This window comes from Panthera onca, chromosome D3 (assembly GCF_046562875.1).
Source record: "Panthera onca isolate mPanOnc1 chromosome D3, mPanOnc1 haplotype 2, whole genome shotgun sequence".
Taxonomy (NCBI): domain Eukaryota; kingdom Metazoa; phylum Chordata; class Mammalia; order Carnivora; family Felidae; genus Panthera; species Panthera onca.
The window spans coordinates 32449319-32469002 of NC_138350.1; the positions used below are offsets into that span (position 1 = coordinate 32449319).

Here is a 19684-nt window from a genome sequence, read left to right on the forward strand (position 1 = left end):
TGCATGCCTTGAACTTATGGTGATGCATGTCAAATATCTCTCATTAAAACTGAAGAAAACCGTACTGTGTATGCTTTCTACACAAAATACTACAGAGAAAAGTAGAACTAACATTTCTTAATCACCTCTGGATTGTCGGGCTTGGGCAGACCTTTATTTGCATCATCTCATCAATATTACCATGGCTCCCCTATTTTTAAAACAAAGTCTAGGGGAATTAAGAAACAAAAATCAAAGTCTCTCAACAAATAAGAGATAAACTGGATCCCCGAGAAACACTGAACGTGAACCGAAATCTCTAATTTCTTCAAAAGTGAAAGCTGCTTACTGCTTTAGCTGTGTTAACTTTAACCACCAGGGACAAAGCTATTTTTGAATTTTCTAAATAAATACATGTAAAAGTATCATTTTTTTTCTCAAGCAAAAACTAAATATTTGCCAACACCACAAGTAAGGAGCCACATGTACTGTAGCCACCTTAGTGTTTCACTGAACTTGACATTCACAAACTGGGGACATGTACCACAGACCACAGCAGTGGGGCTACACTGGGTGCACTGAAAGTGACAGTGACCTTTCTGGGAAATAATTTTCCCATACATCTCATAAGCAGTGGTTCCATCTGTGGCTGGGAGTTCAGGAAAAGCCTAAACAAATTTTACCTCATTTTGGTGCACAAGGACATGAAATGCAAGGGGTACAGGAGACAGTGCACAAAACAGATTAAACAGGGATTTCCTGAAAGCCATGTGATCAGCAGTGTTAGAGGCTGAGAGTCCCCAGGCCACCCAGACCAGAACCTAGCAGGGAGACACATTCATGGACACATCATTATGGCCTAGTGCAACAAATGGGAGGAAGCAAGTTTGCATAGAGTAATTGCTCAGAAGATAATTCTTGTTCCTCACAGAAGGAAACCTGGAAGGTTCCAGAAGGAGGTGTATGTGCTAGGTTTTGAGGGAAGAGTAGGAGCGAGTGGGATGAGGAAGTAGAAGGACATTTCCAGGGAAGGAAACAGCACAAGGGGCAGAGTAGCTTAATGAGCTCAGGGAGCTGCGTATGAGATGCCAGATAAGGCTGCAATCACCAGACGTGGGAAGTTAGTCTGAATAGGAAAAATATTTTATGTGTGTTAATATGATGTTTACAATAATAAAATCAGCTCCACACTGCCCAGCATTTGGTGACTCTTCTCCTGTTTGATACAATACTCTTCTCTGAGACAGGCAGTATTCTCATCCCTATTTCATAGATTAGGAAATACAAGCACAGAGCATTTGGTAATGTGGTGACCAGATTCGCTGTTTAGAAAGCAACAGGGCCACTCCTGAGCTGTTGGACTCCAGAGAATGGGTTTGCAAGCATCAGTGTAATCCTCTCAATATCACATTAGGAGAAAGTAGACCCCCTACTTTATCCTCGATAACAGGGCTAGCATTTGGGCAAAAAGGTCCTGTTGCAGTGTGTGCGTGTGCGTGTGTGTGTGTGTGTGTGTGTGTGTGTGTATGCACGTGTGTGGTGAGCTGTTCTTGTACCTATGAACCCAACAGAGTGAGACACAACTGTCAGGTCAATCACTGTAATCCTCACAGAGAATAGAGTAGATTTTCTATGAAAACGGAAAGGAGACCCCTCCTGAGAGATGCTCTCAGTAAGTAAAACATGAGCAGTTTGGTCCACAACATTTAATCAAGACTGAAATTCAGGAAAGCGATGTTGGGAAGTCTTAGGTCTCTAAGTTAGATAGACATCCTGTGCCAAGGCTTGTCCACCTGGTCAGAAGCAGTAGCTGCTTCACACGTAATATCAGGTGTCACAGCTGGGCAGGGCACCCCATTTCCCAGGGATCCGGGATCCACAACACACCATCCTAAGTGGCCATGAGGTTGTGCAAATTGCCCAGATGGACTCAGGGGTTCAGGTAGTTGCATTCGACGGATTTCCCATTTCTCTGTGGAAAGTCAACTTCTCTTCTGGCTTCTATTGTTCACCTTTCAGACAAATGCAAGTGAACTCTGCCTGAGACCTTTGAACAAGTCACTTAACCACTAAGAATCTTTAAAAAACGAAACCCAGAGTCTGGTTATCATTATACCACCTACCAACTCTACAGTTCGATAGATACCTACCAGTGCCATCTTTCAGCAGGAAGGCAAAGGAAAAGTGTCAACTTCCTTGGGTGAATTTACATTTTTTACTGTGAAAATGGCCTGCTTTTACCTTTGTTTTTCCCCACATGCTGGACTGCTGTCAGATGAAATTCTTGCCAACTGGTCTCCATTGAAAACAATTTAGTCTTTCTGTGCTGTTTTTGTAACTAAACCTCAGATTACCCCAAAGCAAGACAGGCAGGCACAACATAGCCATCTGGGGCTGGGGTCCAAAAGTGCATTCTTTTAAATAACCTGAATTCTATACCAGTTTGCGAAGCAAACCACAGTCGACCCAACATAAAAACTGATTGTGCTGTTTCATTTTCTAAAGGACCCACTGGCTTTCTCCAAATGGGAGAGAAAGACATACAGCACTGGGGCCTCAGAGGATCTGAGGCGGATTCTGTGCTGACAGTAGAGACCCCCACATGGGGGCTCGAACTCAAGCACTGACATTCCTACATGTTACTGACATTTTTATGACTAGCATAAAAATAGTATAAATGTAATTAATGAGATCATACTCTTAATGTTGGTTTTTTAATGTTTTTCATAGAATAGTTTACTCATGATGTTGGAGTTTTAGATTTTGCTTTTTCTTTTTTACATTGTTTTTACACTGAAATAAACATAGCTTTTCCTTCAGTAAACATAACGCATTTTCTTATCATGATGATTTACTGAAATAGAACATAAAACGGATAACATGGGACAAGTCGTTGTGTATTTATTTTATACAGAATCCTACTTTCACAGAGAATGGCCTGAAACTCTCTCATTCCTTCCCCCTATTTCATATTCAAACTTCAGATCTTAAAGTGGAGAAAGCAACAAATGAACTCATTGAATTGGGCAAACAAGAGTCCAATGACTGCGGTCACTCCTGCGAATGTTCTTGAGAAAGTTCAGGACTTGGAATGAAAGCCAGTCAAAGTTCAAAAGAGACAATTTAAAGCATGGCCGAGGAATGCCTGGGTGGCTCAGTCAGTTAAGCATCTGACGTGGGCTCAGATCATGATCTCTCAGTTCTTGAGTTCGAGCCCCACGTGGGGGTCTCTATTGTCAGCAGAGTCTGCCTCGGATCCTCTGTCCTCTGTCTGCCCCTCCCCCACTTGCGTCCTCTCTCAAAAATAAATAAAAATCCTAAATGAATAATAAACAAATAAACAAAAAAGAATGGCCTACTCACTCATCTCAATGCTTGACATACACAAAATGTTCATTAATGGGGTCGAAAATTCAATGTATGCATTCCAAGTGCCTCCATCATAATTAAGAAAAGAGTAGGCATTTAGCCTCCCGCCACATCTTCCACCCTGGTCTGAGTCAGAACTTTTACCTGTTCTATCCAGATAACTCAAGATTAAAAAACAGGGAACCCGGGGCACCTGGGTGGCCCAGTAAGTTAAGGGTCCGACTTCAGCTCTGGTCATGATCTTGCTGGTTAGTGAGTTTGAGCCCCGTGTCGGGCTCTGTGCCGACAGCTCAGGGCCTGGAGCCTGCTTTGGATTCTGTGTCTCCCTCTCTCTCTGCTCCTCCCCTGCTCACGCTCTATCTCTGTCTCTGTCTCTCTCAAAAATAAACATAAAATTTAAAAAAAACAGAAAAAAACCCTGCCCTTGGCCCCATCCCTACCCAGCACACCTTCTGCACTTTTAATACAGAAAACCTGCGGAGAAATGGTCTAAGACTCAAAGCTTCATAAATGTGGCCCGTCCTACAAGTAGAGAAACAGGTGAGGATAAACACATGTGCATCTGGAGAAATGTGAACACGAGCCCACCACCTTTACTCTTGCTTCGTCTTTCAAAACGGGAGGGGTTTGCTGTCTACAGAAATTCACCTGAGCCCTGGATGTTGCATGTAAGTGATGAATCACTGGGTTCTACTCCTAAAATCAATACTACGCTGTATGTTAGCTAACTTGAATTTAAATAAATAAATTTAAAAAATTCACTTGAAAATACAAATCTCTTTGGAAGAGATTACACACTGCATTAGCCAAGCCAAATTTTGTTTAGCTCACCATTTTTGTTAGGGAGACCTTCTAGAAGAACAGCTGTCACAGGGCTCTGTTCTATTAAACACACTATGTTGACTGGTATATTCTCGATCTTATATAGTTTGTGGATTTGTTCTGAAGTTTTATTTTGCTGGATAAACTTCAGAAGTGTGATCACTAATGTTTTTATATGGTTATAATATGCTACAACATTTTAGATTTGAGAAAAATAATCGTTTCAAATGCAGTGTCTTCACCTTTCCATAAGTACAATCATAACTATCAAATAATGAGCCCTGACTTTTGTTTTGGAAACATCTGGTCAAGTGGCTCCTATGTGAAAAAATGGAAGAGAATCACTAATTTTCCCCCTGAGGTGACATCACTCTCCTACTCTGCCTCCATGTGAACTTTGGTCTCCTGTCCATCCCATATGGCTGCTGGTCCCCACTCACCTTCTCAACACCCCTCCCTGGATAAACGTAATGGAAAAATTCCATCACAGGTTTGGATGGAGCTACAAGGAAGCTCATGATCGCTTGGTTGAAAGAAGAGCTCTCTCTAGAGAAAAATAAAACCCCAGATCTGTGCTACACCTAGGTATGGGATTTAAATGTACAATACCAGCCTGGTGAGGGAATCACAAACCAGTACGTTATCCTAACATTGGCCCAGGACCACTGAAACCTCCAGATCCCACAGCAGAGGTAAGCCCCAAACAGTCCTTCAGAGGCTCCTTCCCAACTGAGGGTACATGAGGTTGCACCTTGCTCATCAGGAGTTTTATTTAAATTTAGAAGTAATGTGGGTGCACACCACAGTTTTACTGAAGACGGCAAAAATGAAGAATGATCTAAATCTACATGGTCAGTGAAATCATAAAAATCCAAGAAGAGAACACAGTCAGTAACCCCTCTGACAATGGCCATAGCTACTTCTTACTAGATATGCCTCCCGAGGCAAGGGAAACAAAAGCAAAAGTAAACTACTGAGACTGCATCAAAATAAAAAGCTTCTGCACAGTGAAAGAAACAAACAACAAAACTAAAAGGCAACCTACGGAATGGGAGAAGATACCTGCAAATGACATATCTGCTAAATGGTCAGTATCCAAAATATATAAAGAACTTACAAAACTCAACACCCAAAAAATGAATACTCTAATTACAAAACGAGCAGAAAACATGAAGAGACACTTTTCCAAAGAAGACATACAGATGACCGAAATACACATTGAAAAGATGCTCAACGTCATTCATCATCAGGAAAATACAAATCAAAACTAAAACGTTATGTCATCTCACACCTGTCAGAATGCCTAAAATCAACAACACACAAGAGAAGCAACAGGCATTTGAGAGGGTGTAGAGAAAGGGGACCCCTCTTGCACTATTGGTGGGAATGCAAACATAGGCAGCCGCTCTGGAAAACAGTATGGAGTTTCTTCAAAAAGTTAAAAATAGAACTACCCTATGATCTAGTAATTGCACTACTAAGTATTTACCCAAAGAATACAAAAATACGAATTCAGAGGGATACATGTACTCTGATGTTTACAACACCATTTTCTACAATAGCCAAATTATGGAAATAGCCCACTTGCCCATCGACTGATGAATGGATAAAGAAGACGTGGCATATTTATACAAGAGAATATTATTCGGCCATAAAAAAAGAATGGAATCTTGCCATTTGCAATGACATGGATGGAGCTACAGAGTATTATTCTAAGTGAAGTAAGTCAGTCAGAGAAGGGCAAATACCGTACGATTTCACTCATATGTGGAATTTAAAACAAATGAGCAAAGGGGAAAAAAAGAGAAAGGCAAACCAAGAAACAGACTCTTAACCATAGAGAACAAACTGATGGTTACCAGAGGGGAGGTGGGTGGGGGGATGGGTGAAATAGGTGATGGGGATTAAGGAGGGCACTGGTTGTGAGAAGCACCTGGTACCGTATGGAAGTGTTGAGTCATTATTACACTGTAAACCAATATTACACTGCATGTTACCTAACGGGAATTTAAGTAAAAACTTAAAAGCTTAAAAAAATAAAGTTAATGGAAAAATGGGGAAAAAATCTACATGGTCAGAAATCAGGGACTGACTATATCTACACATTCAAAGACTTCACTGCCTATGGAAATCACATTTTAGAAGAACATTTCATAACATGGGAAAATGTAGAACTTGAATAAGGCAACTTATAAAAGAGTACTTGCCTTATGATTCAAAGTTTGTTTTAAAAAGGCACATATATGCCTAGGAAAAATTCTGGGAGAATATAGATCCTGAAATAAATGGTATTTATTTCTGGAAGTTAGGATTACATTTTTAAAAGGTGGTTCTCCTTATCCTTCATTACATTTTTCCAAATAATCACCAAAAAATATGTATTATCCTAATGATGAACAAATCAATTCAATTTTTCTAAAAATAAAGGTAATTCTGACCAGAGATGCATTTGAAAGCTTTTGAGAAGACAAAAATGGCTTGGATTATTTTACGAACAGCCACATCCGAAGCTGGATATATGTGCTGGGGTCTCTGTGGTTATGAAATTTGTGACAAATGCCCATGCAAAATAAGTGTTTGTTTGCCACTTTCCAGTTGTTTCTTCTAACTCATAATTTGGGGTTAATAGCAATGCACTGGAATTGTGCCTTATGAAAAAGCTATTGTTTTAGAGATGTAAATTTCCAAGCTTTCTAGGACTAAAATGCAATGTCTTGTTATCACCAAGTTAACGGGGGGAGGGTGGGAATCTACAACATGGCAGTGTATTTATATTTATATTTATATTTATATTTATATTTATATCTATATCTATATCTATATATCTATATTTATATTTAATTGCTTAGCTCAAACTGTCCAGAGCCTGACAAGCAACTTAACTTTTAATGACTTAGCTCTACGAGATCATAGTAATGGACTTTTTAAAATGTTTAAACGGATCATCTACAAAATGTAATTATTAATTACAGGTAATATAATTATTATTACCTGTAATAAGTTATAATTATTTTGTTTGGGACAAGTCAAGTGAATAATCGACATGGTACGTTATTAGCCTATTGGGACTATTATTATCTACACCGTAGGTTGGCAAGCTCATTCACCACATATTTGGGTACAGCTGGTGAGCCAACAATGGTTTTTATATTTTTGAGTGGCTGGAAAAAGGCAGAAGAAAAAGACTATTTCATGAAATGCGAAAGCTAATATGAAATCCAAATTTCAGTGTTCACGCAGTTTTACTGGAAGAGAACCACACCCATTCTTTTAAATCTGTCCGTGACTGCTTTTGCACAACGGCTTCCTGAAAGAAATGCGACAAAGTCTCAAATATTTGTTAGTTGATCCTTTACAGAAACTGATGCTTTCAAGGTGGTTCTGAATATTATTTGTATTTCCCATCATCAGTCTCTAGATGGCAGAAAAGATCCTTAAACTGGGGGTTACTGGCATATAGAATATTTTTATATTCCCAATTAACTCACCCCCTGAAAGTCACCCCTTCCAACAGCACAAAACATTTTTTCTATACCTGTTCAATAAGCCCCAAATTAAATGCCTCAAAGAAACCAAAGGGTTCATTTAGCCTAGAACGAATGTCTGTACTGAAATTTAGCGTTTATTCACTACTGCCTAAAATAAATAAATATTACATAAATCTGCACCATTAAAGAGGCTGACCGTATAGCTGACAAGTGAAATTGTAATATATTTAAAGTGTACAATGTGATGATTTGACATATGTGGACATTGTGAAATGATTACCTCAATCAAGTTAATTAACACATCAATGACCTCACCTAGTCATTGAAAAAAAATTTTTTTTAAGATTGACTCTTTTAGCAAATTTCAAGCATACAATATACAATACAGTACTATGAGGTACAGTGAGCCTGCTGTACATTAGATCTTCACAATTTATTCACCTTATAATGTTCACCTTATAATCTCCAGAATTTATTAAACTTATTAATGAGTTTATACCCTTTTACCATCCTCTCCCCATTCCTTCCAGCACGCCACCATTGGCAACCACTTTTCTACTCTGTTTCTATCAGTTGACTCTTTTGCTCAGTTCCATATATACGTGGACAAATAGACAGCATTTGTCTTTCTCTAACTTATTTCAATAGCAGAAAGTCTTCAAATTTCATCCATGTTATCATCAATGGAAAGATTTCCTTCTTTTTTAAGACTGAATAATATTTCATCATGTGTATACACATACATACACGCAGATACACACACACACACACACACACACACTCCACATTTTCTTGATCCATTCACCTGTCGACCGGCACTTAGGTTGTTTCCATATTGTGGCTTCTTAGTTTTAATGTGTCTATAAAACATTCTTCTCTTTATAGACTGAATTACACTTGTTAAACCTCCACATTATGCCAATAGGTTTAGAATTAGTTACGCTGTGTGTGTATTGGGTACTAACTTGTTTTAACAGAATATAAGAGGTTTTAGGACTTGAATTTTCTCCTAGTGTTGGGTAGACATAGCTACAAACTAGACAGATTTTATTACATGAATCAGTAAGAGCAAGGTGAGTGGGTCTGCACACACACATCGCTGCTTCATATTTACTATCACATAAAAAACAGATGGGGATCCCTCGAAAGAAGGATGCAAATCTATACCATCAACATGATAGCATGACTCATGTTCTTTGAAATTCCAAGTTCCTCATTTCTCTGTTCACACACTGTTCACCCCCCTCACATTCCCTTCTGCCATTTCTGCCCCCGTTTACTTTTCCTGTAACTTCCAGGCATAAACTTTTCCACAGAAGTAGAGAAGTTAACATAGGACAATGGATACCCCAATGGCCAATCCCCTGGTTTAAGTAATTTTATTTGTCTCTCTTTCCTGCTTCTCTTTCCCTGCCTCTCCCTCCCTTTCTCTCTCCCTCTCTCATGTCTGTTGCTAAACCAGTAGAAAGTTGCAGACATCATGACACTTCACTCCTAAATAATTCACCACATATCTCCTAAAATAATAACATTTTCCTGTATGCCCACAATATAATCATACACATAAGAATTAACAATAGTTCTAGGGGTGCCTGGGTGGCTCAATCAGCTAAGCATCTGGCTCTTGATCTTGGCTCAGATCATGATCTCATGATTCATGTGATAGAGCCCCACATGGGGCTCTGCTTGGGATTCTTTCTCTCCCTCTCTCTCTGCCGCTTCCCAAGTGCTTGCTCTCTATCTCTCAAATAAATTTAAAAACAGTTTAACAATAATTCTATACAATCAGCTAATAACCAGTGAATATTGAAATATCTCCATTTAACCTTAAAATGTCTTTTAGAGATCTGCGGTTGACCAGGATGTAATGTAGAGTCAGGCTTCACATCTGGTTGCTGGGTTTCCCAAATTCTCCTTTAAAACTACAGGAGTCCCTGCCCCCACTGCCTCGACACACACTTCTTTTTATGATGCTGAGTTTTTTTAGAGACCAGATCATTTGCTTTATAGAATCCACATTCTGGATTTCTCTGATTGTTTTCCTCTGGAGTCATTTAAACTACTTTTCTTTAAACATTTTTTTAATGTTTATTTATTTTTGAGAGAGAGAGAGTGTGTGCATGCGTGTGCACGTGAGTGGTGGGGGTGGGGGGCACAGAAAGAGAGGGAAACACAGAATCTGTAGCAGGCTCCAAGCTCTGGGCTGTCACCACAGAGCCCGACGCGGGGCTCGAAACGTGGACTGTGAGATCATGACCTGAGCTGAAGCCGGACACTCAACCGACTGAGCCACCCAGGCGCCCCTGCCCTTGTTATTATTTTTAATGCTCTATTTGGTGTGTGAGACCATCCTCCAGCTGGATGCTTTAACATGTTGTTATTATTCTTTGATGCAAAATGTTCTTCTGGGATCTTTTTCCACAGCTGAGACCAAACAGCAGCCTCCCCTCTCTTCCATGTCTCAGCAGCACCTCCATTTGAAGAGACCTCCCACTTCCTTTTGGACTTTGTCATTCAATAACTTGAAAGTGCTACATTGCTTCCCCCACCCCCACCGACCCTTTGCGGAACACATCAATGGGCATCAAGAGGAACCCTTGCAAATTCAAACAAGATCATAAAGGAGAGTCAGTTGTCCTTGAAATGTCTTAACGTTTTGTCTTACCTTGCATAGTAGTCATTGGGTGGAACTGCTTCTTGAAAGAATTGGAACTGGTATAAATAAAGTCCAATCAAGTGCCCCGCAGTGAAAATAGCCAGCAGCACACAGAGACAGCTGAACAGCAATGGATCAAATGTCCGGCACCAGGACCACCAGGTGCACAGACCCAAAAATACAAAGAAGTACACAGATGAGGTCAAAGATGGCAACATCATACCTAAGGAAGAAGAGATGTGATCATGAAAAATCGCATGGAACTGGGAAATCATTCACCGCTCGAGACATGTTCCTATTGGAGATGATGGACATTTCCTTCATATGCTTTCCGGTGTGGATCCAGTGATTAAAATGGGAATCCCATTTCATTTATAAAATCAGAGCTAATACTATTTTTGTTGTGCAAAAGATCACACATAAAGTGGTATTTGTTAATATAGGGAAACACAGGATGTTGCCAGAAATTCTTCCCGTGCTGTTTGGCAGAGCAAGTATCTACTTTTCATACAGTAAAGTTAGCACAGTTACTTGCCTGTTTCCATCTTTCTACTTCTCCCCCCAATTCTTTCCAGGATACTTGTGTGCCCATTCCAACTTACCCTGATGCCATTTTTAAAAATGTTTACTTATTTATTTTTGTGAGAGAGAGAGATTGAGAGAGTGCAGAAGGGGCAGAAGGAGTGACCGACAATCCCAAGCAGGCCCCGCACTCCCAGGGCAGAGCTTGACATGGGGCTTGATCTCATGAACCCTGAGATCATCACCTGAGCCAAAATCAAGAGTTGGAGGCTTAACCGACTGAGCCACCAGGAGCCCCTCCCTGATATCACTTTTTATAATAACTTACTTTTTTGGGGGTAAGTTGGATTCATAAAATTATTCCATCTATGGCAAAGTCTCACTAAAACTTTGCCCTACCCAATGAAATCTGATTCATACTATTACCAAAAGGGGACATGGAAAATGAGGGAATTTTTTTTATAGGCATTTAAAAACCTTTGTAGGGGGCGTGTTGAAATGACTCTTCATTAAAATATTGGGATATTTCTTGAGAAATTCAATTCTCTTTTCCACTTTTTAATTTTGCTATTTAAAAAACTGTCACATTGTTTCATCTTGTGCAATTTCAAGGAAGCGGTATGGACCCAACTTCCCAGTGGCTCTGGAGCAGCCGCCAGCAGCAAGATGGAAGGAGGGAGAAAATGGAGATAACATTATTATGGAATAAGCAGTCAGCAGCCAAGATTTAAAGGAAGTGAGTGTCTGTGCTGCAAGATTACAATCTAACTGAGGAAGAAAAATAGTATATCCTGGAGAGTTAAATTAAGACTCCTAATGACCCAGTGTAAACAGACGTGCTTTCAGAATGCACACATGTGGCTCTCTGGAGAGTATACTGACATTGTTCATCGTAGCCGATCGCCATTCACGGGCTCTGGGGGAGGAGAACGGTGGTCTTTCTGATCTACGTATAAAACATAACATCACCTAGATATGGAAAAAGATTGCTTTATGGAGGTTAATAGAAACGAACCAAGGGGCACCTGGGTGGCTCATTCGGTTAAGCGTCTGACTTCAGCTCGGGTCATGATCTCGCGGTCCGTGAGTTCGAGTCCCGCGTCGGGTTCTGTGCTGACAGCTCAGAGTCTGGAACCTGCTTCGGATTCTGTGTCTCCCTCTCTCTCTTTCTCTCTCTCTCTCTGCCCCTCCCCACTCTTGCGCTCTCTCACTCTCAAAAATAAATAAACAGTAAAAAAAAAAATAAATAAATTAAAAAAAAAGAAACCGACTAAAAACACAAACATGAGAACTGAACAGGAAAAATTATTTTTGTGTGTGGTGTGTACACGTGGCCAGTTTTACAAGTTATGGCTATGAGTTTGGTGTTCTGGAATGAGGCTCTTTCCTTCGGCATTTTCTCCTCAGCCTTGTCTTTCATGACTCGCCAAAGTGCTACCTGTGTTCCAACCCATACTGGAAACTCTCACCTGATGAACCGAGTAAAATGGTCACCACAACTTTTCCAGCAGTGGTTATCATGTTGCCGATAAACTCCTTAAGCTTGGAGGCCACCGAGGCGAGTCTGCGGAACATTTTTAACTTTGTGCTCTCTTCCACCTCGCCTTCCACACCGTCCCCTTCATCTAAATCCTCTTCGTAGATCAGTGCCTCTTCTGGATCTATTTTTTCTCCTCCGGCCTAAATAAAGGGGAAACAGAAAACACTGCAGTCCAGAACTCTGCCTACCACCCCGCAGATTATATGGTTTGTAATTTATGGGTCAGTCAGTGAGGTGAGCTTCACAAACCAGGGGAAAAATGCAGACAACCACCAAAGTCCCCCCAGGTCTCTGCCAGTCCCTGTGTAAGCCCAAGTCACTTGGATCTTTCCTGAAGAAGTAAACAGGAAACATCACCAATCATAGAACCCATAACAACATGCTACTGAGCCACATGAACTCACTTTTTATAGTCAGAGGAAGAAACTGTCTGAGACGTCTATTAAAACCTTAGCTTTCATCAATCTTGGTTTGGTTCCTCTCATTTAAAGTGTTTGCCACCAGGGGGATAGGTAGTTTGATTAAAGTGTCCATGGCTTTACCCAAAATGGTGGATCAAATCTGTGCTTGTGCAATCCCTTTTCTTTCTGAAGTAAATTTTGTCCACTATGTTAGTATCTCCTGGTCAGAGGAGGGTGAGTGCTCTTAGGTCACCTGACTAGATATACAGTCACTTCTTAATTTATCCTTTGACAGAATGATATACTGGTTCGATCCTGGGTGATTCGGCACCTCAGTAACATCCTCATAGATGTAGGGAAGAAATACAAGGGTAGAACATACAATTTTTTATATATTATTTTAAACTGGGTATACTGATGTGTTTTTGTCTGTTTTGTTTTTAGAGACTACGTAGAAATATTTTTTTTTGGCTAATTATAGTATTTCCCTAGAAGTCTTAGGATTTTTTTTTTTTTTTAAGTTGTTAGAAATATAAACCATCACCTAAGACTAAAGGTTGTTTTAGGTGCTCAGACTCTCTTTGCTTTTGCCCCTAGGCTGGCAGATTTCTTTTTTTTAATTAATTAAAAAAATTTTTTTTAACGTTTTTATTTATTTTTGAGACAGAGAGAGGCAGAGCATGAGCAGGGGAGGGGCAGAGAGAGAGGGAGACACAGAATCCGAAGCAGGCTCCAGGCTCCGCACTGTCAGCACAGAGCCCGACGCGGGGCTTGAACCCACGGGCTGTGAGATCATGCATGACCTGAGCCGAAGCAAGGACGCTCAACCGACTGAGCCACCCAGGTACCCCTTTTTTAATTAATTTTAAAAAATATGTTGATTTGTTTTTAAGCTAGACAGAGCATGAGTGGGGGAGGGACAGAGAGAGGAGACAGAATCTGAAACAAGCTCCGGGCTCTGAGCTGTCAGCACAGAGCCTGACATGGGGCTCAAACTCTGAACAGTGAAATCATGACCTGAGCGGAAGTCAGACGCTTAACCAACCGAGCCACGCAGGCACCCCTAGGCTGGCAGACTTCTTTTAGCCCAGTTGAAAAGACCACACTGGCTGTGGAGCCAGAAGGGTCTTTTAGGCCCAGTTCAGACATCCATTTAAGGCCTAAAGAGTACATCCCAGCCTCTCTATTTTCCCACTTAAAGGTTTCTTTCTCAGCCCAGGCTCTCCATTTTCCTATTTTAAAGGTTGGTTGTTTTTTTTTTTCCTTGATACACTTAGCTCAGATATTCACATGACATTCACTGCTGGTAACTGAACCTCTAACTATGCCCTTTGGCATGAAAGGAAGCCTGCAGAGAATGGTATTAAAGCTCAAGTTAGTGCCCAGTGGCCTTGAGAACTCAGAGATCTTCCTTTGCCTAGGAAGATACAGGCTGCTTGTGACAAGCTATCTATCGATAAAGCCAAGGGTGTAGGATGCACCTTTACCCTCTACAACGCACCCTCCCACACACAGATTCAATCTAGGGCCTATTCAAGTCTAAATACCCAAACTGGGTTCTATTCTCTTCTATCATGACACATTTGTATTTTTCCCTGAAAGAAAAGAAATGCCTCATGCTTCTTCATGAAGACTTCTCTCGCTGTTCAGGGCCTAGTAGGTGCTAATATCTCATAGGAGATACAGTGATAAACATGTAAACAAGTAGAAAATTAACAAGCTGAATCTCTCGCAGTAACAAATGCGAGTCAGGGAATGAAAATAGGGGGATATGACTGTGAATGGCAGGGTGACTGTTTTAGATTCCGAGGTCAGGGAGAGCCTCTCTGAGGAGGTGACATTTAAGCCCAGATGTCACCAAGTCATCAGCCATATGAAAATCCTCTTCAAGAACATCCCAGATGGAGGGAAGGGCAGGTCAAAGAGTCCATGGTATGTTCAGAAAGAAGGCATGTGTTCCCTGACACATTGCCTCTTCTACTAATTCACCCTCCTCCTTGTCATTTGTCAGTCAGCTGATGAGCCCACTTCCTACTTCACTGAGAGAAGGGGGGAGAGCACCCCACCAGCATGACAGGGAGCCAAAGACATGCTGAGGACAAAGTACAAGCTAACAATTGCCCCCCCTCCCCCAAAGTGACATTCCTCAGACACTCCTGGCTGTCCAAGAACAAAGGAAGGGGAAAAAGGGGAAAACAAATGGTTAACTGATAGAAATCAGTTTGCAAATGTCTTAGTAAGTGACAAAAAAAGGCAATGTTATAATAACAGCCAGACTTCCAGAAATCCACAGACTCAGTTACCTGGAGCCCTAACATTCACCTTCCCTTCCTTAGTGATGTGCAGAACAAAGGCAGGAAGAAAATGTAAATAACGTTAAATTTCTTTATAACCTGCAGCCCGTTGACAAATACTTGAGGCAAATACAGAGTATAACATTCCTCCAGGAACCCCCTACTGTCTTAATGTTAACACTTTGCTAGAGGGAAAATCAACCAGCTCCACAATAGCAAGGACTCAGTATCTTATGAGTCCTCTTGAGCATATGAAAGTCCTTTTGGAAACCTCCCTTTTTCCTTACCTGGCCCCCCAGTTCTGTAGTATATAATCAGTCACTCTTCACAACCCCAGTGCAGCTCTTTCTACCCACAGGTCCTGTCCCACTGCTTCAATAAAATCACCTTTTTGCACCAAAGGTGTCTCAAGAACTCTTTCATGGCTGTCGGCTCTGGACCCCCACCACCAGTCCAAAACCACATCAAGCACATTAGCCTACAGACCTAGAGCTAACCTGTGCAGTGGGCACTCGTATTCCCTGTCCTGTGACTGTGGATGAGTCGTATGCTCTGGGAGACCAGGGAGAAGGGCAATCCTTCTCTTTCCCCTGCGTCACCTCCTGCTCCCTTCCGCCCGTATCTCCCCATCAACAAACAAATACGCCTCACCGATTCCAACCCACGTGGCCTCCAAACCACATTTGCCTCTCAAAGTGACTCTCCCAAGAGTTGGGCTAAAAACATGGCACCACTTCCCCTATGCCTAACTTCTCTTGAATTCACTCTAAAGGGAGTTTGATCACCAACCATTCCACCTAGTGGGGGCTCTCATGTGGTCTGTTTCACATGGTGATGCCAAGGCAGACTGCAGCTAAGAGGCTATTGCTGTGGTCAAGGAGACAGGAACTCACAGAGCTGAAGGGAGGTTCACGTCTTCGCAGTTTGTCTTAAAGGTCAAGTCAGCAGGACTCGCTGGTAAATTTGATGTGGAGGGTGGAGGGACAGAGGAGAAGCAAAGAAAGTTCCTGTATTTCTGTCATTATTGAGGAGACAGGGATAACCAGGGGCGGAGAGGGTTGGGGGAAATCCAGTTCTGAGATGCCCTTCAAGCATTCTTGTTGGAGGGGTTATATGGGTAGCCAGGATAGGAATCTGGAATGCTGGAGGGAGGTGGAAAACTGGAGAGGTCTATTTGAAGTTCAGGGACATAGAGATGGTTTTAAAGTCAGGGGTCTGGTGAGATTACCTAGAGAGAATACAGAGGTTGACTACCCCTCAGATGCTACCACAAGTAGAACCAGTCTGTCTCTCCAGGCTTATCCTCATTTCTGTCTGGAAGCACCCTGGGAAAGCAGGCATATGGAGAATCCAGAATCCACACTCTTGGCCTTGGAATACACATGGAATGTGATCCTCTCTCCATCTCCTAAGCCTTTCTACCTACTCCAGCTCCCCCAAGCAGAGTTTCTATGGGGATCTGCCCAGTGAGACTGCTGATATGGGGCCGACACTGCTGTCTATATACAAACCATGTACTCATGGGGCACGTGTTGCTTAATATCCCCCTCACAACAAGGCAACCCATAAAAATCCTCCTTGAGGAAGAAAGTTTGGCCAAAACCTTCAGTCACTGTACTTGAAAAAGGAGACATGGAGAGAGAACACAGCCAGTGCTGCCTGGGTCCCAGTCAGAAACACACTCCTAACTTTCATAATAAATGACTTGTTATTCAATTGCAGAACTGCTACGGATATAGATTAAATCAAATACGATTCTCTGGTCAAGACTTTGTGAGGTTAGACAAATGCATTTCCTTGACCTCTCTCGGGTGGGACCGGGGCCCCTGTGACTTTTATAAACATACCACTGTACTGGAGGGGTTTCAGCATTTTTGTACCGGAATCCCTGGGGACCTCAGTTGGAAATGCTTTCTAAACCTGCCAAGCTGAGAGAGGGCCGAAAGAGAGCCAGGTTGGCCTCCGTGAGCCCTCACTGTCCAGGCTGGGGCCAGAACAGCAATTAGTCATGGCAGGTCTGCTTATTAATGGGCAGGCTTTCTCCTCCTAAATGATTCCTCTGCTGAAGTATAAACACCGATCCTCTGGAACAGCATCCACTCGCTTAACCGTATTTACTAATAAGCACCCTTGCTTGGGGGAGCCATAATTTGTCCCGGCATTAAGGAGTAGCTGTAAATGAAGACTTAATCCCCCTGGTTCCAGAGCTGTCTTAGAAATTAAAGACAAAGAGAACCCTTTACAGTTCAGAAAGGCATATAAAATATTCCATATCATTACCGCCCATGTCAACATCTAAAACTTATTTGAAGACATGTAAATCCTTTAACTTGCCTTTGCTGAAAGTTCCTGACTTCGAATGTTCCAGCACATATTACGATAGACCCTCTCATTTCACAAGAGGAAGCTCTCGCTGTTCTGGGACCAAATGCATGCAAGGTCATGCTTTTACCAAGCAGCCACCCCCTTCTCAACCCGCAGCTGCTTCCCACCACGGCCACATCCACACTTAGCACAGCGTCAGCAGCCATTTCTACTCAAATGGGACAGGGAAGTGCCTCAGGGTGGAGCACAAGCATCCATTTTTCTTTAGCTCTGAGCACTCCATGATTCATCCTGGGTTGGGGTAAGTCCTGGAGATCACCTGGGAACCCTTAAAGGGACGGGTATCAAGCCTCACCTCAAACTTCCTAAATCAGAAATTCTGGGAGTGAATCTCAGGAATCTGTACAATCAAAGAGCTGCCGTACGTGATTTTGAAGCAGCCGATCTAGAATCCATGCACAGGCTACATTTGCAACCCCCAATTGATTCCACACTCGGCAGACTAGATCACACTGCAGATATTTTGTTGGACTCAGACGCTGGGCAGACTCCTTTAATTGGAAAATACATGGAAGTAATTTATCTGTGCGACCTCCTTCCGGTTTCAGGCAACCTTTGCGCGTTAGCCCAGAACTTCTCGTTAGATGAATCCGCTTTCTTCTTTGTGGCTACAAGCAGGCTATTAAAAACATTTCAATGGGGGTGTATCAAAGTCACAAACAATGAGCCAAGGATCTGGGAGGCAAAGGGAACATTTTTCTAAAGTGTCACGAGTTGTTTATTGTTTATTATTGAAAGTTAACAATTTATCTTTACAGAATGGGCTCATCTCAACAGAAGAGCCCAAGAAAGGAAGAAGCAAGTGTGGTGCCTCATTGCAGAAGACAGACAGACGCTGTAGGCACAGCGCTGCCTATGAAGTGAGCAGAGAGAATCTTGTCTCTATGATGTCATGTATGTTACTCAAGCTTACTGTGAGAACATCGTGCAGATGAAGCAAATATTTCATTCCATTGCTACCCTTGTTCTAGAAAGGCGATTTTTCCAAACTTGTGAGAGCAGTGGAGCCTGGGGCCACCATGCCCATTTCTCAGCCTCCCAGACACTTTGATTCCATAGGTCTGGGATGGGCCTTGCATCAGAACCTTCATAAACTTCCCAGGTCAAGTTCCCAAGTTAGAAATTGCAACAGTCTTTGAGAATCACCTGAACGTCATTAGAAAGGGAAATGAACAAAAATGGAGAGGAGCCAAATGGGACTGACCATTATTTTAAAGGTGTGTATCTTTTAAAGGACCTGCCAAGTCCTCTTTAAGGTTTATTTAAAAAAAAATCACTTAATGGAACACTGTAAAACTAAGTCAGTATTAAAATACACATACACACACACACACACACCCTGATATCATCTACTCAGTTTGTCTTTGGTTGTAGAGATTATTCCTGACCCTGAACCACCCATTTTCTCTTATAAGAAGCAGCTGAGTTTAGCTCTTCTAACAGACACACCCGGTGCTCCCTCTAGAAATAAAGAATTCAGGGAGTGATAACAAAGCAGCATTTTGAGGGCACACAACCCGTCCGGTTCCTGAATCTTTCAGAATTCCTTCTGTAGAATTCCTTCTGATGGACTAAGATGCAAATAAAATGCATGCTTTTGTTATTAAAACCTTACAAGGCTGAACAGTGCTACAGCTGCCCTGGGATCCACAGTATTCCTTCTTCATCCTCCCTTCCTGTTCCTCCCTCCTCTCAGAACTTTTCCTGACCCTGAGCTCTGCTCTGAGCACTGTGCAAGATCTAGAGAGGTTTGCACTCACTCAGAGGAAATAAACCAGGTGTATACGACTGTTTCTAAAATGTGACTATAAGATCCTAAGAACATTGAGAGGGAAAGGGAGGTTGCAACTGACCACAGGGATTTGGAATGCCCAATACCAGTTATACCGAAAGCAAACATGATAGAAAAAAAAGAGCAAGTTTCTTGGAAAGCAAAGAAAAAAAAACTAAAGAACAGTCCCTCTTAGATATTAGTTTCTGCCCATCCTGGCACATAGCAGATACTGAATAAAAAAGCATGCCCATGGATAAATACACATCCTTTGGTGCAGTCACAGCAAGGAGAGACCACTCAAGACAGGTGTGTGGATTTTTCTGATAGTTTGTGGTAGAAGCAGCTCTTTGCAAACAACCCTCGCCCAGGACTGACACTTTACACTTTGTTCCTTTAGTTCTACACTTTGGATTGCATTGTGCAAGCCTCCATATTAATCAACCAGTGCTTAACC

At 41.9% G+C, this 19684-nt stretch overlaps 1 protein-coding gene across 6 annotated transcripts in view; it reads right to left on the bottom strand.

Annotated features, from left to right (window-relative positions):
- LOC132665746 (piezo-type mechanosensitive ion channel component 2) overlaps positions 1 to 19684 on the bottom strand; it is a 476941-nt gene that overhangs the window by 191243 nt on the left and 266014 nt on the right. For all 6 annotated transcript variants that reach the window (XM_078435431.2, XM_078435426.2, XM_078435427.2 and 3 more), the window contains exons 6-7: positions 12306 to 12516; positions 10324 to 10537 (exon numbers count right to left, since the gene is read on the bottom strand). In XM_078435431.2, the coding sequence (XP_078291557.1) occupies positions 10324 to 10537; positions 12306 to 12516 (425 nt within the window). The remainder of the gene's footprint in view (positions 1 to 10323; positions 10538 to 12305; positions 12517 to 19684) is intronic.